General features: G+C 38.3%; 1 protein-coding gene across 1 annotated transcript in view; it reads left to right on the forward strand.

Annotated features, from left to right (window-relative positions):
• SAMHD1 (SAM and HD domain containing deoxynucleoside triphosphate triphosphohydrolase 1) overlaps positions 1-19,949 on the forward strand; it is a 45,239-nt gene that overhangs the window by 16,968 nt on the left and 8,322 nt on the right. The window contains exons 5-13 of the mRNA XM_047067907.1: positions 1,057-1,172; positions 3,348-3,418; positions 9,364-9,519; positions 10,552-10,652; positions 10,830-10,938; positions 11,780-11,871; positions 12,955-13,070; positions 18,769-18,908; positions 19,674-19,769. Coding sequence (XP_046923863.1) covers positions 1,057-1,172; positions 3,348-3,418; positions 9,364-9,519; positions 10,552-10,652; positions 10,830-10,938; positions 11,780-11,871; positions 12,955-13,070; positions 18,769-18,908; positions 19,674-19,769 — 997 coding nt within the window. The remainder of the gene's footprint in view (positions 1-1,056; positions 1,173-3,347; positions 3,419-9,363; positions 9,520-10,551; positions 10,653-10,829; positions 10,939-11,779; positions 11,872-12,954; positions 13,071-18,768; positions 18,909-19,673; positions 19,770-19,949) is intronic.

The following is a 19,949-nucleotide window of genomic DNA, read 5'->3' on the forward strand; positions in this document are numbered from 1 at the left end:
GAGCAGAGAGAGAGGGAGACACAGAATCTGAAGCAGGCTCCAGGCTCCAAGCCCTCAGCACAGAGCCTGATGTGGGGCTCAAACTCATGAACCATGAGATCATGACCTAAGCTGAAGTAGGACGCTTAACCAACTGAGCCACCCAGGTGTCCCATGAACTGCGAGACCATGACCTGAGCCAAAGTCGGACGCTTAATCAATTGAGCCACTCAGGCGCGCCTGAAAAAAGTTTTTATTGCAAGCACAGTGAGCATAAGGAGACGTCTTCTCACACGATGTGGCCACAAGGTCTGCCATTAACTAAATCTCTTTGGCAACCCTTTATTGGTTTAAATCATATTAATTAGCTTCTTGCTATCGGGTGTACATCATTTCTGCCATGTGGGGCATTTTCTTGGGAATATATAAGTAGTATTCCATGTAGCCTGACAAATCCTCAATGATCACATCATCCACTTAGACTTGGGCTTGCCCAGAACAGGAGCAGGGAGAGCCAGACAGAGTTCTGGTGCAGAGTGACTGAGTGCTGCTAGGAACATGGGTGTGCTTATACCTCTTTGAGACACTGCTTTCAGTGTTTTTGGTTATATACCGCGAGTGGGACTGCCGGATCATATGGTAATTCTAGTTTCAATTTTTTGAGGGACCACCATATTGCTCATAGCAGTTGCACCATTATACATTCCCAACAGCAGTGCACGAGGTTCTAATTTTTCCACATCCTGCTCAACATTTGTTTTTTTGTTTTTTGTTTTGTGTGTGGGGGGGGTTTGTTTGTGTTTTGTTTTGTTTTATAGCTTTTCTAATGAGTGTGAGGGGGTATTTCATTGTGGTTTTGATTTTGCGTTTCCCTAATAATTAACTGATTGTGAGCCAATAGGTCCTGCTTTGAGGATTCTATTTGTGTTTCTGCCTAGTTCTCAAACCGACTATTCTGTTAACTTGTAGAAATATATTAAAACATTTGAGAAACATATTAGAATTCTTGAGTTCCAGAAGTATCATCTTTCAAATGGAAGAGTGACTTTATGTTGTTTTGTTTTGCTTACTCTGCAGCGTAGGGTATCTAGCGGGATGTCTTGTTCGTGCACTGCGTGAAAAACAACCAGAGCTGCAGATAAGTGAACGGGATGTGCTCTGTGTTCAGATTGCTGGCCTTTGTCATGATCTCGGTATGCTGTACAAAGAACCAAAGTTGTTAACATAAAACCATAACAAGTTATCTCTTTTTGGAATTAAAAAATCTAATAATGGAAAGAAATATGAAAGTAGTGTTTAACAAATTTTTTTAATGTTTACTTATTTTTGAGACAGAGAAAGAGCATGAACGGGGGAGGGTCAGAGAGAGGGAGACACAGAATCTGAAGCAGGCTCTGGGCTCCGATATGTCAGCACAGAGCCAACACGGGGCTCGAACTCACGGACTGTGAGATCATGACCTGAGCCAAAGTCAGATGCTTAAACCGACTGAGCCACCCAGGCGCCCCTGAAAGTTGTGTTTTAATTCTGCAGTTAACATTAATATAAATGTGCCCTTGCTTCTTCCTAGAATGATTCATAAGCTCAAAGCTTTGCTATTATTTTTTGTGGTCTTTAAATGTATTTCCCACATTAAACAATTTTGCTACAAGTTATATGAAAGGACTTTTTTTTTTTTTTGGATATTTACATTTTTAATTTTTTTATTTAAAAAAATTTTTTTAGAGACAGAGAGTGTGAGGAGCTGGGGGTGGGGAAAAGGGAGGGAGTGAGAGAGGGAGGGAGAGAGTGAGAGAGACAGGGAGAGAGAGAAAGAGAATCCCAGGCAGGCTCCATGCTGTGGAGCCCAATGTGGGGCTTGATCCCACAACCCTGGGATCATGACCTGAGCTGAAATCAAGAGTAGGACACTCAACTGATTGAGCTACCCAGGTGCCCCAAAAGGACCTTCTAATAGTGAGATTTTTGACTACTCTGTTTAGGATGATATGAGTTTTATCTTTCCTTTATTCTTTTTGTTGCCATTTTCTGTCAGTTACTTTATCAAATTCATTCTTCTCATACCTAAAATACATAATCTTCCCTAGCAGATTAACAACACATTTAGAGAACTCCTTTTCTCTCCTGACCCATGTGAGGTCTTAGACCATTTTAATCCAAGTAGAATATCATCCTTCTTTGACAAAGAAAGAGAAAAGACGGGTGCCTGCGTGGCTCAGTTGGTTAAGCATTCAACTCTTGATTTTGGCTCAGGTCATGTCATTATCTCACTGTTTGTGAGACTGAGCCCTGAGCTGGGCTCCACACTGGGCATGGAGCCTTCTTGGGATTCTCTCTCTCCTCTCTCTGCCCTCCCCCTGTGCATATGCGCTCTCTCTCAAAATAAATAAATAAACTTAAGAGAGAGGGAGAGACTGTCCTCTTTTTTACAGGAGTTTTCAACCCCATGTCTTTGTAGTTTATTCCTACCTATTGGAGGATCCTGAGAGTTTGTGTGTGCCCTGAGGGTAGAGAAAGGGAGGTATCTGTGTTTGAACAGCCAGATTTTCAAGGGGATAAGGCACTCTCTTTAGCATGTCCCCTTGGAGATTTCAGCAGGACCAGTACCACTCCTAGATGATAAATTTAACAGATTCTAGAGGGGATCATTGGGAAACTTTGTCAGTGTCTAGGAGTCTGAGCACTGCATTAATGAGCCTTTTTCTATAGACTGTGACATGCAAAAAGGCCCAGGGCTGGTCCAGGTGGGGTCCCTCTTTAGCCAAGTAACTCACTTCAGAAATTCTGATAATTACAGAGTTGTGTGTCAACAAAGTTTCATAGTATTAAATGAGTGGAATGTTAAAATCACTTATGAATAAGATAAACTAGTGATCTCCACTTTTGGTTGCCCACATCAGCAGTAAAAACCCAAGCGTGTATATTTATTATAAAATGTATTATGTAAATTATACAATTTACATGAAAATAAATGTTTTAAAAGGATGAGAGTAGAAAAATAAAGTTTTATTATTTTCTTCCTCCACCTCAGTGGATGATCTTAAAATGACTATTCTAATATAAATATTCAATCTGAAGATGCCAAAGTTTTTCATTAATATTCCTTTTAGTTACACAGAACTGTCCTTTCATCAGATGTATGTGAGCTCTGACGACTCAAAGACCCCTCCATGGGCAGTTCACTTTCCTATATGTTTTTGTTTCTTATTTTCTTGTTTTAGAAAATAGGAAGGAAGGATTTTTGTTCCTCTTTGTAAAGTACTTATAAAGTATTAATTTCTGTTGATATTCAATTTTCGCTAAAAAGATTAAAAATAGGTTCACTTTTTACCAGTTTGCAAGCAGTTTTAAGGCTTTTGTTTTTTTAGGTCATGGGCCATTTTCTCATATGTTTGATGGAAGATTTATTCCACTTGCTCGCCCAGATGTGGAATGGACGGTATGTTTTCATATATTCAATAGTCAATAAAGTAAAGACTATTTAAGCAACCATTGCTGTGTTATAGTATACTTCCCCATTACAGTTTTCAGGGTGCAATCATATACAAATACATAATGTTTCATTTGATCTCACAGTAGTCTATAAAGGAAGAATCATTATCTCCATTTTTATAAGTGTAAAGGAACTTGAAGCTCACAGAGGTGTATTGAACTGATACACAAAAAAATCACAAAGCTGTTAAAGGGTGGAGCCAGCAGTAGAAAACCAGGTTTTCTAGATGCTAATTTAATGCTTTTACTATTCTGTCATATTATTGAAAAGTAAAATAATAGCTAACTCCATTTTTATCATGAAGTAACTGATACCAGCCAAGTTTCATTGTTTATATTAAATGAACCATTTTATTATTAGGGATTTGGAGGTGGCTGACCCATATTTTTGGAATCAGGTTTTGGAAAGTGAAGTTAGGCTGGCTTCCACACTATATTTCTGGAATCTGTAGTAAAGGATATTAATATGTACTGAATCCTCCTTCCATGTCAACCTCTATTTCCTTCCTTCCTTCCTTCCTTCCTTCCTTCCTTCCTTCCTTCCTCCTTCCTTCCTTCCTTCCTTCTTTCCTTTTCTTTCCCTTCCTTTCCTCTTGCCTTCCTCCCTCCCTTCCTGCCTTCTTCCCTCCCTCCTTCCCTCCCTCCTCTCTTTCTCTTCCTTCCCCTCTTCCTTCCTCCCTGTTTCCCTTTCTTTCTTTCTTTCTTTCTTTCTTTCTTTCTTTCTTTCTTCTTTCTTTCTTTCTTTCTTTCTTTCTTTCTTTCTTTCTTTCTTTCTTTTTTTCTTTTGTTTTCTTTTCTTTTGTTTTCTTTTGTTTTGTTTTGTTTTCTTTTCTTTTCTTTTCTTTTCTTTCTTATGTTTTTTTAAAGTAATCTCTACACCTAACATGGGACTCAAACTCATGACCTTGAGATCAAGAGTCACATGCTCTCCCAAATGAGGCAGTCAGGCACCCCTTTTTTTTTTTTCTTTTTCTTTTAAAGGAATAATTCAAGGGGCAGCTGGGTGGCTCAGTTGGTTAAGCATCTGACTCTTGATTTAGGTTCATGGTCCGTGAGTTCAAGCCCTGCATTGGGCTCTCTGCTGTCAGTGTGGGGCCTGCTTCGGATCCTCTGTTCCCTCTCTCTATATGCCCCTCCCCCACTAGCTTGCTCACTCTCTCAAAAATAAATAAACATTAAAAATTTTTTTAATTTTAAAAAATAAAGGAATAATTCACATATAGTAAGTTGGTACCAATCTTAATTTTTTTTTTAAGTTTGTTTGTTTATTTATCTCAAGTAATCTCTACACCCAACATTGGGTCCAAACTAATGACCCTGAGATCGAGAGTCACATGCTCTACTGACTGAGCCAGCCAGGCACCATGGTTCAGTGAATTTTTACAGATAGATATATCCATGTAATCACTACCCAAGTCAGGATACAAGATGTCTTCATCTTCTTGGAAAATTCCCTTATGCCCCTTCTCAGTTGATGGCTGCTTCTCCCTCATCACCTTCTGATTTTTTAAAATATAGATTAGTTTTGCCTATTCTTAGATTTCATGCAAGTAGAATCATATCATATATACTCTTTAGTGTTTTGCTTTTTTTTTTTTTTTTTTTTTAAATTCTTTTTTCAACGTTTATTTATCTTTGGGACAGAGAGAGACAGAGCATGAACGGGGGAGGGGCAGAGAGAGAGGGAGACACAGAATCAGAAACAGGCTCCAGGCTCTGAGCCATCAGCCCAGAGCCTGACGCAGGGCTCGAACTCACGGTTCGCGAGATCGTGACCTGGCTGAAGTTGGACGCTTAACCGACTGCACCACCCAGGCGCCCCTTTAGTGTTTTGCTTTTATTCATACAACATGATGATTGTGAGATTCTATCATGTTGCATGCATTACTGTTGATCCCTGCTTATTGCTGACTAGTATCCCCTTGTGTGAGTAAATTGTGATTTGTTTGTACTTTTCCCCTTCAATATAATTTGGGTTGTTTTCACTTTTTGGCTATTACAAATAAGGTTGCAAAACATTTTTATGGAAAATGTTTTCATTTCTTTTAGGTAAAATACCTGAGTAGAATTGCTAGATCATGGAGTAGGTGCATGTTTACTTTATAAGAAACTGCCAAGGGCATCTAGGTGACTCAGTCGGTTGAGCATCGGTGTCTGACTCTTGATTTAGGCTCAGGTCATGATCTCCCAGTTCGTGGCATAGAGCCCTTCATTGAGCTCTGCACTAACAGCACGGAGCTTGCTTGGGATGTTCTCTCTTCCACACTCTGCCCCTCCCCGACTTGTGTGCACACGCACCTGCGCGCATTCTCTCTCACTCTCTCTTTCTCAAAATAAGTAAATAAACTTAAAAATTAGAAAAAAAAAAAAAAAAAAGAAACTGCCAGACCTTTCCCCTGTTGTTGTACCATTTTGCCCTCTGTTAGCACTGTGGGAGATTTCCTGTTGTTCTGTAGCTTCATCATTTCATTTTTTAGATTAGCCTTTCTAATGAGTGTGAAGTGGTATTTTGTGGGGTTTTGGGTTTTTGTTGTTTTGTTTTCTTTTTTTTGGCATTCTCTGATATATGCTGAATACCGTTTCCTGTGCTTTGTTTTTTTGTTTTGTGTGTGTGTGTGTGTGTGTGTGTGTGTGTGTGTGTGTGTGTGTTTTAAGTTTATTTTTGAGAGAGAGAGAAAGTAAGTGTAGGGAAGGGGCAGAGAGAGAGGGCCCCAGACAGGCTCTGCACTGTCAGCACAGAGCTGGATATGGGGCTCGAACTCACAAACTGTGAGATCATGACCGGAGTGGAAATCAAGAGTCTGAGGCTTAACAGGCTGAGCCACCCAGGTGCCCCCCTGTACTTTGTTATTGATGTATCTTCTTTTGTGAAGAGTTCTTTCAACACTTAACCCATTTAAAAAATGTTGTTGTTTGCTTTTTGATTGTTGATTTGATTAATTACTTATATAACTATGTAATAGTATGTATAGTAACTATATATATAATGGTCAGATATATGTATTGTGAATATTTTTTCTTCAGTCTCTTACTTGCAAATTCATTCATTCGTTTAAGTAATCTCTACAGCCAATGTGGGGCTCATGCTCACGACCCGAGGTCAAGAGTCACATGCTCTTCTGACTGAGCCTGCCAGGCACCCCTCCAATTCATTAAAAAAATTTTTTTAATATTTATTTATTTTTGAGAGAGAGAGAGAGAGAGAGTGAGTGCATGAGTGGGGGAGGAGCAGAGAGAGAGGGAGACACAGAATCTGAAGCAGGCTCCAGGCTCTGAGCTGTCAGCACAGAGCCCGACACGGGGTTCGAACTCATGGACTGGGAGATCATGACCTGAGCCGAAGTCAGACACTTAACTGACTGAGCCACCCAGGCACCCCTCCAATTCATTTTTTTTTTAATGGTACTTTTTGAGAAACAAATTTTAAATGTTGATGAAGTGTTCTGGTTCTTTAATGAACTGAGATCGATAGTTTCTCTATAGTTTTGCTTCCTGGGAGCCTCATACTAAAGGCCATAAAAGAATTGGAATATTGCCCCGTGCTCTTTTTTTCCAAGTATTAACTTCCTGCTGACATCTGCCTACTTTGGTCGCTCTCCAGTACTTTTAGGAAGTTGTCCAGACTTAACAGTTGTTTTCTTCAGCAAGGCTGATCTAAATAGGATCTACTCAGCCATTTCCATGTCTTTTATTTATATGTTTGACCTTTTGGGGCACCTGGTTGGCTTGGTTGAGCATCATTATGGGATTGAGCCCCATGTTGAGCCCCACGTTTGAGTCTCTCTCTCTCTCTCTCCCTTTCCCCCGCTGCCCCTCTCCCCGCTCTCTCTCTCAAATAATACATACAAACAAACGTACATACATACATACATACCTAGATTTTTAAAAATAATAGATATTTGGCCTTTCACATATAAGTCCTTAACTCATGTGGATTTATTTTTGTGCATGTGCATAGTAGAAATCTAATGTCTTTTTTTAAAACATGGATGATTGTTTACTGAACAGTTCATTCTTTCCTTGCTGATCTATAACACACCCCCAACATTTATTAACTTCCCATATATGATGAATCCTTCTGGATTCTCTTCTATTTCACACTTTTTTTTTTTTTAATTTTTTTTTTTCAACGTTTTTTTTTTATTTATTTTTGGGACAGAGAGAGACAGAGCATGAACGGGGGAGGGGCAGAGAGAGAGGGAGACACAGAATCGGAAACAGGCTCCAGGCTCCGAGCCATCAGCCCAGAGCCTGACGCGGGGCTCGAACTCGCGGACCGCGAGATCATGACCTGGCTGAAGTCGGATGCTTAACCGACTGCGCCACCCAGGCGCCCCTTTCACACTTTAATTATTATTACTTTATAATAACTTTTCATCTCTTTTCTTTTATTGAGTATCTTTGGCCATTTGCCCTTTATTATAAATTTTATCATCTTCTCCATAAAGGTCTTCTATATCTTTTGTTATATTTATTCCTAAGTTGCTTATAATTTTCATTGTAATTGTCCATGTTATCTTTGTGGGACTTAAATTTTTCTGTATAAATAACATTTTTTTTCGGGGTGCCTGGCTGGTTCAGTTAGTGGAGTGTGAGACTCTTGGTCTCTGGGTTATAAGTTTGAGATCCATGTTGAGTGTGGAGATTACTTAAAAATAAAAATCTTTAAAAAAAGTAAAATTTTTTCTGAACCATTTGAAAGTGAGTTGTAGACATACCCCTATATTCCTAAATACTTCAGTGGGTATTTCCTAAAAACAAGAACATTCTCTTACATAACCTCAGTACAGGTATCAAAATCAAGAAATTAATACTGATGCTATACTATTATTTAGTTTATAGTTTCTGTCAAATTTCATCAATTGTCCATGCAGAAAAGGAGAAAGAAAACTTTATTCCTCCCCAATCCGTACATAAATCATACTTAGTTGCTATTTCTTTTTAGTCTCCTTTGATCTGGAACAATTCTTCAGTCTTTATCTTTCATGATCTTGTTATTTTTTTGAAGAGTACAGGTGAGTTGTTTCTGATATGTCCTTTAGTTTGCAGTTTTCTGATACATAGTGTCAGACTATGTATTTTTGGCAGAATGCCACATTATATCTTCTTTAGCATCAGAGGCACGGAAACTCTGTTTAACACAATGCTGGTGACATTAACTTTGATCACTTAAGGCAATGTTTACCAGATTTCTTCACTATAAACCTGAACTATGTTTTTCCTTGTTGTAATTAATATGTATCTTGATTCACTTAAAAAAAGTAGTTACAGGACCATTCAGGGTTTTGTTTTCATATTGAGTCGGGTTTTGGTAAGACCTGTGATGGTGCCAGTATCTTCAGGGGATCATTTGATGTTTACAATTATGAATGAGTGAGCAGACAGATGAGTAAAAAGAGGCCAATTTGAGATTCCCCCCCTAGATCTTGACTTTAGAACTCTAAACACTTTTGTTCTTAAGTGGCAAGTTTGCAGTTACTCCTTCTCACCACCAGATGGAAGTGCTAACAGAATTTGTAACTTCAAATGTTCCAAGCCTGATGAAACAATAGAACTGAATTTTATAGTGATATTCATTAAAGCAGGATCCCATCTGTATGACTGGGTAATATTCTTTTGTACTGTACTATACAATATTTCTGCACTATAAATTATATATCTCATTAAATATATTTATGAGATAATGAACATGATATGTAAAAGGTTTATTTGTTTACAGACAAATTTAACAGGTTTTTTAAAATATCTGTAAGATGGTAGTTGGGAACTAGATAATTAACATGCATTGGAACCTTATCTCTGAATTACCTGGAATCAAGAATAATTTGAATTATTTGGAGTCCCTGATGGACTAGAGTCTATAACAGATCATATTGTGCTGACTTTTCCTAGCATGAACAGGGCTCAGTGAAGATGTTTGAGCACCTAGTTAATTCTAATGGACTCAAAGCTGTCATGGAACATTACGGTCTCATCCCTGAAGAAGATATTTGCTTTATCAAGGAACAAATTACAGGACCACTTGAATCACCAATCAAAGATTCTTTGGTAAGTTTGTTTACAACTTAATTTGAATTGACTGTGTTTTCCATCTAGTCTTTTCTAGTTTCCTTCAGAGCTTTTTTTTTTTTTTTTTTTTTTTATCCTTCAGAGCTATTTGAAGAGAGATATTTGGCTATTTTAGGGAGACTAAATGATAAAATACATTATGTATTTCTACTGTTTAGTGCAAAAAAAATAAAAAGACTTATCTATTTTTTTCATCTCTTAACCGTTCTTTAGAAATTACCTCCCAAATTAAAATACATATGTAAATGTTTTTTGATGAATATATATGTAGTATTCTATATAGAAGCCTGAAGTAACATTGTTTGAAAAATGTAAAAGGGCGTGTCCTGTTTCTCCATTAAAATTAACATGTTTGGGGCTTCTGGCTGGCTCAGTCGGCAGAGTACATGAGTGGTAATCTCGGGGTTTTGAGTTCAAGCCCCATGTTGGGCATAAAGATTATTTAAAAATAAAATATATTTTTTAATTTAATTTAATTAAAAAATTTTTTTCAAATGCTTGTTCACTTTTGAGAGACAGAGAATCCACGTGGGATGGGCAGAGAGAGAGGGAGACACAGAATCTGAAGCAGGCTCCAGGCTCTGAACTGTCAGCACAGAGCCTGACATGGGGCTCGAACTCACAGACTGCGAGATCATGACCTGAGCCGAAGTCAGATGCTTAACTGACTGAACCATCTAGGCGCCCCAAATTTAATTTAATTTAATTTAATTTAATTTAATTTAATTTAATTTTTCTTTAAGAGAGAGAGAGCTTGTACACGAGCAGGGGAGGAACAGAGGGAGAGAGAGAATCTTAAGCAGGCTCCATGCCTAGTGTAGAGCTCAACACAGGGCTTGATTTCATGACTGTGAGATCATGACATGAGCCAAAATCAAGAGTCAGACACCCAACCGACTGAGCCACCCAGGTGCCCCTCTGTTTATAATTTTTAGATTAACACAGTTGCTTTGCTTGTAAATAGATTTCGTTCATATCCTAAAACTTTTGGTGAGTTTTCTTGTCTTCCAGTGGCCATACAAAGGGCGTCCTAAAGAGAAAAGCTTCCTTTATGAGATAGTGGCCAATAAAAGAAATGGCATTGATGTGGACAAATGGGATTATTTTGCCAGGTATGCACTGAACACTTCAGAAAAATTGGTTAAAATCTTCATATCCTTTAAATATATACAAATTTTATTTAAATAAATGAATAAAATAAAAAAATTGTTATATACATTTAGTGTTGATACTTAAGGTATAGTTTTCTTGTTGACAAATTTCATCTCTCTGCTTTGGAATCTTTCTAGGGACTGCCATCATCTTGGAATCCAAAATAATTTTGATTACCAGCGCTTTATCAAATTTGCCCGTGTTTGTGAAGTAGATGATAGGAAGCGTATTTGTACTAGAGATAAGGTAAGCTAGATCAGAGGAAACAACAAAGAAGGTGTAGTTCATAGTTTGAAATCTAGAAGTAATCATTCAATAATTCGGAAAAATCAGAACTTGGTAAATTATCAGTCTCTTTACTTAATGCTTAGCACTTGTTAAGTGTCTTAAAGTTCTTTTCACTGCTACTGCATTGTTAAATAATAACAAAGTTACAACAGACATTTATTAAGTATTGTGCGAGGCACTGTTTTTAGGTGCTTTGGGTGGATTAACTCAACTCTCACAACAGTATGAAATAGATACTATTATTATCCCGCTTAACAGGTGAGCAAATTGAAGCAAAGAAGACATACAATTAATAAAAGGCGGAACTGAAGTTTCAGCCTAGAAAGTTTGGCTCAAGTCTCATCCTTAACCATAGTTAGTGATATATGTTAGTGTTTCATAATAGGTAAAATACTAAATCATTAGGTCTCTGCTAGATGAGAGTCATGTAGCTAAAGAGTAGTATGGTATTGTACTACAGAAAGTCTTTCTTTTGATAATAAAGAATATATAAAGAATAATGCCTAATTTTCTAGACTTGTTGAGATTAAAAAATATATTGAAGATGCCTAAAACAGAACCTGCCACAGACTTAAAACAATAGATTTTGGTTTACTAAGAAGAGAAGTTTCAAACCAAAAGTTGCAAACTACCTTGTATTTTTTAATGGGTGGGCTCAGGGATTTTAATGAGGTAGTCCTTATGCATAGCCTTCTTGTCCATCTGTCACCATCCCTTTTCCTTATCCTATGGACTTATCTACTAACAAGGGTAACATAACCTGAACCTACATTAATATTTATTTCATGTTTTTCTGCAGGAGGTTGGGAATCTGTATGACATGTTCCATACCCGTACCTCTTTGCACCGCAGAGCTTATCAACACAAAGTTGGCAACATCATTGATACAATGTAAGAAATTCTAGTGCTATTTCCCTATAAAATTTCTTCATGATGCTTTGCTAGAGTATGATTCTTGGGTCAAGTTGAGATTTCTAGGAATTCAAGTAAATTTTAAGTGAATAAATCTAAAATGGTTCCCTTAAACACAACAAAAACGAGCATAAAGTAAAAACTTATTTGGAGGAAGAGGAGGAGAATAGATAAAGGGGATAGATGAAGTGTGGAAGAGTTGGCTTCAGCGAGACATGAAGAGGCAATGTCAGCATGCCTTAGACCTCCTCACAGGTAGTTACTCATGTGCCGGATACTAGTCATCAAGGTGAGAGATGGGACGTGAATAATTGACATTCTGAAGTTAATGACAAGTTAATTTCAAGAATTAAGATTAACGCCCGTCCTTACCCTGTCAATTATTTGTCAAAATTAGTAGCAGATAGTAAGACCAACAGGAATTTGACCTCTTCTCCCTGGCCCAGTGAGAACCATAGCAGAAAAGTTCAGCCAAGTACAGATAGAAGTATAGCCATACATCTCTGTGTGACTCAAAGACCCATGAGGAATTCTCAGAAGTAGGATGTGAGTTAATTCCATATCTCTAAATAGTTTTAAATTGACATGAGCAGACTAGTTAGAACACATTCATCTATTTGTATGGTTGTTACTTTGATAAGAAGTTTTTATTTGTTTTTAATTCAGCTAGTTTCAAACCCTGGTATGGCTTCTTCCTAACTTGATTAAATGAAAATTACTTAATTTCTGCATTAGTAAAATTGAGGCTGATTACATCTATCTTCTTGTTGGAAAGATTAAATAAGATAATGTATCTAAAGCCCTACCATGATGCTTGGATCACAGTAAACATGGTAGCTGATGAATCCCCATGCACTTATTTATGTATTTATGTATGATCAAAAAACAGTTGTCTTTTTTTATCTGTTTGTTTAAAAAAAAAAAAAACACAGTTGTCTTTAGAACATCGCGTCTCAGGGTTTTACTTCTCTGAAGTAGAAAGGTTTCCTTAACTTTAAGCATGGCATTAAGCAAATACTCAAATTTTCTCATAAGCATAAATTTTTATGAAATGATCTTTAGGATTACAGATGCTTTCCTCAAAGCAGACCCCTACATAGAAATTGTAGGTGCTGAAGGAAAAAAGTATCACATTTCTACGGCAATTGATGACATGGATGCCTTCACTAAGCTCACAGGTAAGAGCTAGACAGTAACACAGGAAGTCCATCTCAGATAAAGTGTAAGCTGTGCCTGGATTGCAGATGTGTTCTTTTCCAAACATACCAATATATTTAGCTTCTCTAGTGATTGTATACTTTTGGATTTGAGTTTTGTCTCTGCTTGGTACTAACTGTATCACCTTGATAAAATCATTTAACCTCTCGAACCTTAGTTTCCTCATCTATAAATTGGGCTATTGATACCCAGCATATAGTTTTGTTATAGTATTTAAATGAGGCATAGCACCTGGTATGTAGTACTTGGCACTTAAGTACCCAATATTCACCGTTATTTAACTTAAAATACGGCTGGACTGATACCAGACTAAAAAACTGACTTGCTTTTAACGTTACTTTTGTTATAAAACACAGAATACCAAGAGCATTTTGCCACGTTTCAACACAAGCAAAACCTGCAGCTTAGGGTGAGAAGGGAGAGGTGAAGGTGTTGCAGCTGGTTCTTTAATGTGGGAAAGTGCTGACTGAGCCATAAAGATGAGCAAAGCAAAAGTAGACCACAAAAGTTGGAGTTCTTCGTGGCGGATCATGAAACTGACTCTGTTTAAAAAGAAAGTTAGGGGCGCCTGGGTGGCGCAGTCGGTTAAGCGTCCGACTTCAGCCAGGTCACGATCTCGCGGTCCGTGAGTTCGAGCCCCGCGTCAGGCTCTGGGCTGATGGCTCGGAGCCTGGAGCCTGTTTCCGATTCTGTGTCTCCCTCTCTCTCTGCCCCTCCCCCGTTCATGCTCTGTCTCTCTCTGTCCCAAAAATAAAAATAAACGTTGAAAAAAAAATATTTAAAAATAAATAAATAAATAAAAAGAAAGTTAGAAAGCAGTCACATAGCTTGTAGAGAATCGGTGGAAAGGCTGAAGGTTTTTCAAATGAGCAAAAACAACCCAAGCTGAGTGGGCTAAGGCAGCCTAGATCACTTTACATGAGCTTCCTGTGTGTGATGCTACTGCCGGGTTCTGTCTGAAGCACAATGCCAGAACGAGACTCACACCGGTGCCTCTCAAACTGTCTTGAAGAACCAACATTCTCCATGCCCAACAACTCACAGATTGATCCCCTTGTAAAACAATAAAAACGGATTACTAGGAGAACGATATGGGGGTGGGAAGCACATACAAAATATGAGCCCAAATATTTCATATTGAGTTTAACAGACTTAACATACATTTCAGTAAATATAACCAAAAGAAACAAAAATTTTAATAATAAAAACTATATGTATTATAGTGTACTATAGTATATTATAGAATATATACTATTCTTTAAAAATAGACATGTAGGTGATATAGAGTCCCTTTTAGGCTTAGAACTTTTTAGTCACTTTTCAAACATAAGTAAATCAAAAATTAGAAGTTAAATAGTGATTCCTCATATTACATTTCTTTGTGCACACTCAGAATGTTGTGTACAACAATATTTAAAGTTTATAATAAGTGATTTTCCTACTGGTTAATTAATCTAGATTGGATTGATGACACTTTCACTCATAAGAGATGATGTGTATCTAAATTGTTTCTGTGTTGTTTTAAAAACATCATAGCAGATACTAGTCTCCCATTGTTATGTTGATAGGAATGGAAGAAGAGATTACATAACAGTTTGAGCAAGCTGGGGATATTTTAACTTTTGTTCATAACGAAGCAGGTGATGCTGTATTTAAAAAGTCATCTTCAGTGGGGCGCCTGGGTGGGTCAGGTGGTTAAGCCTCTGACTTCAGCTCAGGTCATCTCACAGTTCGTGAGTTCGAGCCCCACATGGGGCTCTGTGCTGACAGCTCAGAGCCTGGAGCCTGCTTCGGATTCTGTGTCTTCCTCTCTCTGCCCCTCTCCTGCTCGCACTCTGTCTCTGTCTCTCAAAAATAAACGTTAAGAAAAAAAATCTTCAGTCTTCATCATCAGAAGCTAGTTCTAACAATTTATCCTGTAACATTATATTACATTTCAACTTTCTTTTGATGAAAAGAAATGAATTCAGGATTTTACACACTTTTGGGTTAAGTGACAAACCATAAAGCATACAGTTTAATGTGATCTTTGTTTTTTTAATTTTTTTAACATTTATTTATTTTTGAGAGAGAGAGTACAAGCAGAGAGGAAGCAGAGACAGAGAGAGAGAGAGAGAGAGAGAGAGAGAGAGAGACAGATTCCGAAGCAGGCTCCAAGCTCTGAGCTGTCAGCACAGAGCCTGATGCAGGGCTTGAACCCACAAACTGCAAGATCATGACCTGAGCTGAAGCCGGGTGCTTCACCCAGCCACCCAGGCACCCCTGGTCTTTTTTTTTTTTTTTTTAGGTTTATTTATTTTTGAGGGGGGTGGGAGACAGAGGATCCAAAGCGGGCTCCACACTGACAGCAGTGATGATACTTAATCAACTGAGCCACCCAGGCGCCCCCTAATGTGGTTTTACTACATGACTATACATAGCTCTCTCTCACTCTGAAGGTTCTATAATACCCAAACTAGCTTTTACCCTGTTCAATGGGATGAGTCCACTGGTTATACCCCTGGATATTGTATTAATGTCAAAAATCCTATACAAAATGTTAGGTCACATTTTTGTGCTTTATCTGCCAAGAGTATGGTAGAATAAGCATATGGATTTTCCAGCTTTCATCATTTGAGACCCAGAATCTTATCTTCCTTGCATATTATTTTGAGCAGTCATAAAATCTTTACTGGCCTTAACTACATAACCTGGAAGGAATAGGACCATGTGAGCCTTCCTTACCTTTGCTGCTTTTCCAAAAGTCAACTCACTTTATCTAAAAGTCTCCACTCATGGGGCGCCTGGGTGGCGCAGTCGGTTAAGCGTCCGACTTCAGCCAGGTCACGATCTCGCGGTCCGTGAGTTCGAGCCCCGCGTCAGGCTCTGGGCTGATGGCTCAGAGCCTGGAGCCTGTTTCCGATTCTGTGTCTCCCTCTCTCTCTGCCCCTCCCCCGTTCATGCTCTGTCTCTCTCTGTCCCAAAAATAAATAAACGTTGAAAAAAAAAATTAAAAAAAAAAAATAAAAGTCTCCACTTCTTGTTTTTTAATTTTTTTAATGTTTATTTTATTTATGAGAGAGAGAGAGAGAGCAAGCACAGCTGGGGAGGGGCAGAGAAGGAACAGAGGATCTGAAGTGGGCTCCATGCTGACAGCAGAGAGCCTGATGTGGGGCTCGAACTCATGAACTGCGAGATCATGACCTGAGAGATCATGACCTGAGCCAAAATCGGACGCTTAACCAACTGAACCACCCAGGCGCCCCTGTTTTTTAATTTTTAAGAATGTTTTTCCACATGTTACTGGGAAGTGTTGAAACCTGCAGCAATGTTGGAAGAATTTTACAGTGAACACTTGTACACTCGCCACACCGGTACAGTTCTAGCATTTACTGAACTTGCTCTATGACTTGTCTGTCACTTACCATCCTGTCCATTAACCCATCTGAATTTTGATGCATTTTCTTCCTTTTTTTTTCTCTTTTCTTTTCTTTTCTTTTTGAGAGAGTATGAGCTGGGAAGAGGGGCGGGGAGAGAGAGAGAGAGAGAGAGAAAGAAAGAATCTTAAGCAGGCTCCATGATCAGCGCAGAGCCCAATGTAAGCATCAATCCCATGACCCTGGGATCATGACCTGAGCTGAAATCAAGAGTCGGACTGACTGAGCCACCCAGGCACCCCAGTTTTGATGCATTTTTAAGTCAATTGCAGTGATCAGTACATTTTACCCTAACTCCTTTAGCATGAAGATTAAAGTTCAACAATAATTTATAGATTTTTTTTCTTCTGATGTAAAATGCAGACACAATTCGTATAAATGCACACATTTTATGTACATTTGCTAATGTTTTGACACATGCAAGATACAGAACATTATCTTCTCCTTAGGAAATTCCCTCATGCTTCATCCCAGTCAGTTCTTGCCCTCACCTCACCCCTAGAAACAACCACTATTTGCCTGTTCTAGACTTTTTTTTTAAGTTTATTGATTTTTAGTAATCTCTACACCCAACATGGGGCTCAAACTCATGACCCTGCGATCAAGAGTCACATCCTCGGGGCACCTGGGTAGCTCAGTCGGTTGAGCGTCCAACTTCAGCTCAGGTCGTGATCTCACAGTTTGTGAGTTTGAGCCCCGTGTCAGGCTCTGAGCTGAGCCTGTTTCAGATTCTGTGTCTCCTTCTCTCTCTGCCCCTCCCCTGGCTCACACTCTGTCTCTCTCAAAAAACTAAATAAACATTAAAAAAAAAAAAAAAAAAAAAGAGTCGCATGCTCTTCCAACTGAGCCAGCCTGGCACCCTGTTCTAGACTTTTACAAAAATGCAATCAGGCAGGTGTACTCATCTCTGTAGGGCTCCTTTTACCCAGTGTTATGTGTCTGAGATTCATCTAGATTGCATGCATCAGTAGTTTATTCCTTTTTATTGTCGAGTAGTAGTTCCTTTTATGAATATGTCATAATTTGTCCTCTCTGCTTCCTAAATTCCTACTTATAAATTCCTATAAAAATTCCTATAGGGGTGCCTCAGTGGCTCAGTTGGTTAAGCATCCAACTCTTGATTTCAGCTCGGGTCGTGATCTTACAGTTCTTGGGATTGAGCTCCAAGTTGGGCTCTGCACTGATAGCCCAGAGCCTGCTTGCTTGGGGATTCTCTCTCTCCCTTTCTCTGACCCTCCCCTGCTCATACTGTCTCTCTCAAAATAAATAAACTTTAAAATAAAATTAAAATAAAAATGCCTATAAATGTTTCAGCTTACCTAGATGTTGGCTGTCTTAAACATAGCAAATGTCATATGACCACTGCCTTAGGGAACCGTTTTCTTACTTTAGTCTTTTTCCCTTAATATTCCTAGGAAATAAGTGGACCTTATCCCTTCCCTCCCTTCCAATGCAAGCCCTCTACCCCAAAATATCTTAATTAAATTGGAATAATAGAATGTTAAATTTATTTTTTTATTTAAAAACAATTTTTTTAATGTTTATTTTTGAGAGAGAGAGAGAAACAGAGCATGAGTAGGGAAGGTGCAGAGAGAGAGGGAGACACAGAATCAAGCTCCAGGCTCTGAGCTGTCAGCACACAGCCTGATGTGGGGCTTGAACTCACAAACTGGGAGATCATGACCTGAGCCGAAGTTGAAGGCTTAACCGACTAAGCCACCCAGGTGCCCCTCAAAATAAATAAACTTAAAAAAAAAATCTTAAAAAATAAAATAAAATCTTAAAAACAACTACCTTCTACTTTCATCATGGAACTTTAAAAAACTTTTTATTATGAAACATACAAAATTCCATGTACCCATCACTTGGCTGCAACAATTACTAACATGGCAATTTTGCTTCATCCCCTCCATCCACCCACTCCCGTAAAATACTGGTCTGTTTTTGAAGTAGATTTCAGACATAACTTTATAATTACGTAAGTATCATTCTCTTTAAGAAAATAAAGCACAACCACAAATTAATACACCCCTATTTACCCATCACCCAACCTTAAGCCATCTCTATATGCCCTTTCCCATGCACTAGATTATCTTAAAGCAAATCCAAGACATTGAATGTTATACTGTGCTTACATTTGTAAATGTCCACTTAAAATCCTTTCAGAAGTACAGCGGTGTATGAGTCTTTAAACCTTTTTTGTCCCCATCTTAACATAACTGAAATTTTATCAAATTGGCAGATAACATTTTCCTGGAGATTTTATATTCTTCTGATCCCAAACTGAATGCAGCACGAGAGATTTTAAAAAAAATTGAATGCCGTAATCTATACAAGTATGTGGGTGAGACTAAACCAAAAGGAACAACAAAAATTGAAAAGGTAAGTTGAGTTGTTAATAGTGAAAGATGTCTCTCTTCCAAGAGAGGAAACCTCCAAAAGGAAGCCATTAACCCATCACAATATCATGACTCTGTTCTAAGCCCTCTACGTTCATTTTCACTTAATCTCATCAATAACGTGTTCTTTGGTCCTGTAGATGAAGGAACTGAAGCTTGGGAGAGATTAAACAACTTGCCTACAGAAGCTAGGATTTGAACCCAAGTCTGTCTTAGTCTAAACCTTTATTCTCTCATCCCAGAAGTGAGAGGGGGTGCCCCAAATTTTGGCTAGATCTAAAGGCAAGAAAATGAATGGGGCCTCAAAATAAGGTATCTGCATGAGCTTCTCTGAGAAGCGAAGGACCTGCTGTTTACTAATTTCTTCTTTCACATTATATCAGGTTCTCCCAGATGGTGCATGCCAGATATCCATATCTGTTTTCATCTCCTGCTGATGGAAGGTTTTTCTGTTTGCCGGAAAGCCAGTAACATGAGCCACACTGATTACCACACCCTGCCTCATAACACTTTCCTCCTATTAAGTCAATGCCACATTTTTTTTTTTTAATGTGGAAGTTTTGTTATGAGAATCACTCTATTGTGATGTGTTTGAAGGATGGCATAAGCCAGAAGCTCTGTATTTGTTAGGGGTATCTCTACCCACTCTTCCTAGTAAAGTGCCATTTTTAGAGAGGGAACCTTTTGTGGCACAAACACTAATGATGAAAAACGGGGGTTCTAATGTAAGGAGTCTTGTCTTTTCTAGGAAAATTATAAAAGCCTTCCAGAAGATCTCGCTGATTCTAAACCTAAGGACATCTTGATAGAAACTGAACTAAAGGCTGAAGACTTCATAGTGGATGTAAGTAGTTAGCCCAAAAATATACTAAGTAAAGATTTTTTTTTTTTTTTAAGATAAAGCCTCCCTACTTCCATTATAAAAGCAGCACATGTTCATTAAAGAAAATTTGGAAAGGGGCGCCTCAGTGGCTCAGTTGGTTAAGCATCCAACTTAGGCTCAGGTCAAGATTTCGCGGTTTGT

This window comes from Lynx rufus, unplaced genomic scaffold (assembly GCF_022079265.1).
Source record: "Lynx rufus isolate CCGP_SWC_20201006 ecotype Redwood Valley unplaced genomic scaffold, mLynRuf1.p SCAF_8, whole genome shotgun sequence".
Taxonomy (NCBI): Eukaryota; Metazoa; Chordata; class Mammalia; order Carnivora; family Felidae; genus Lynx; species Lynx rufus.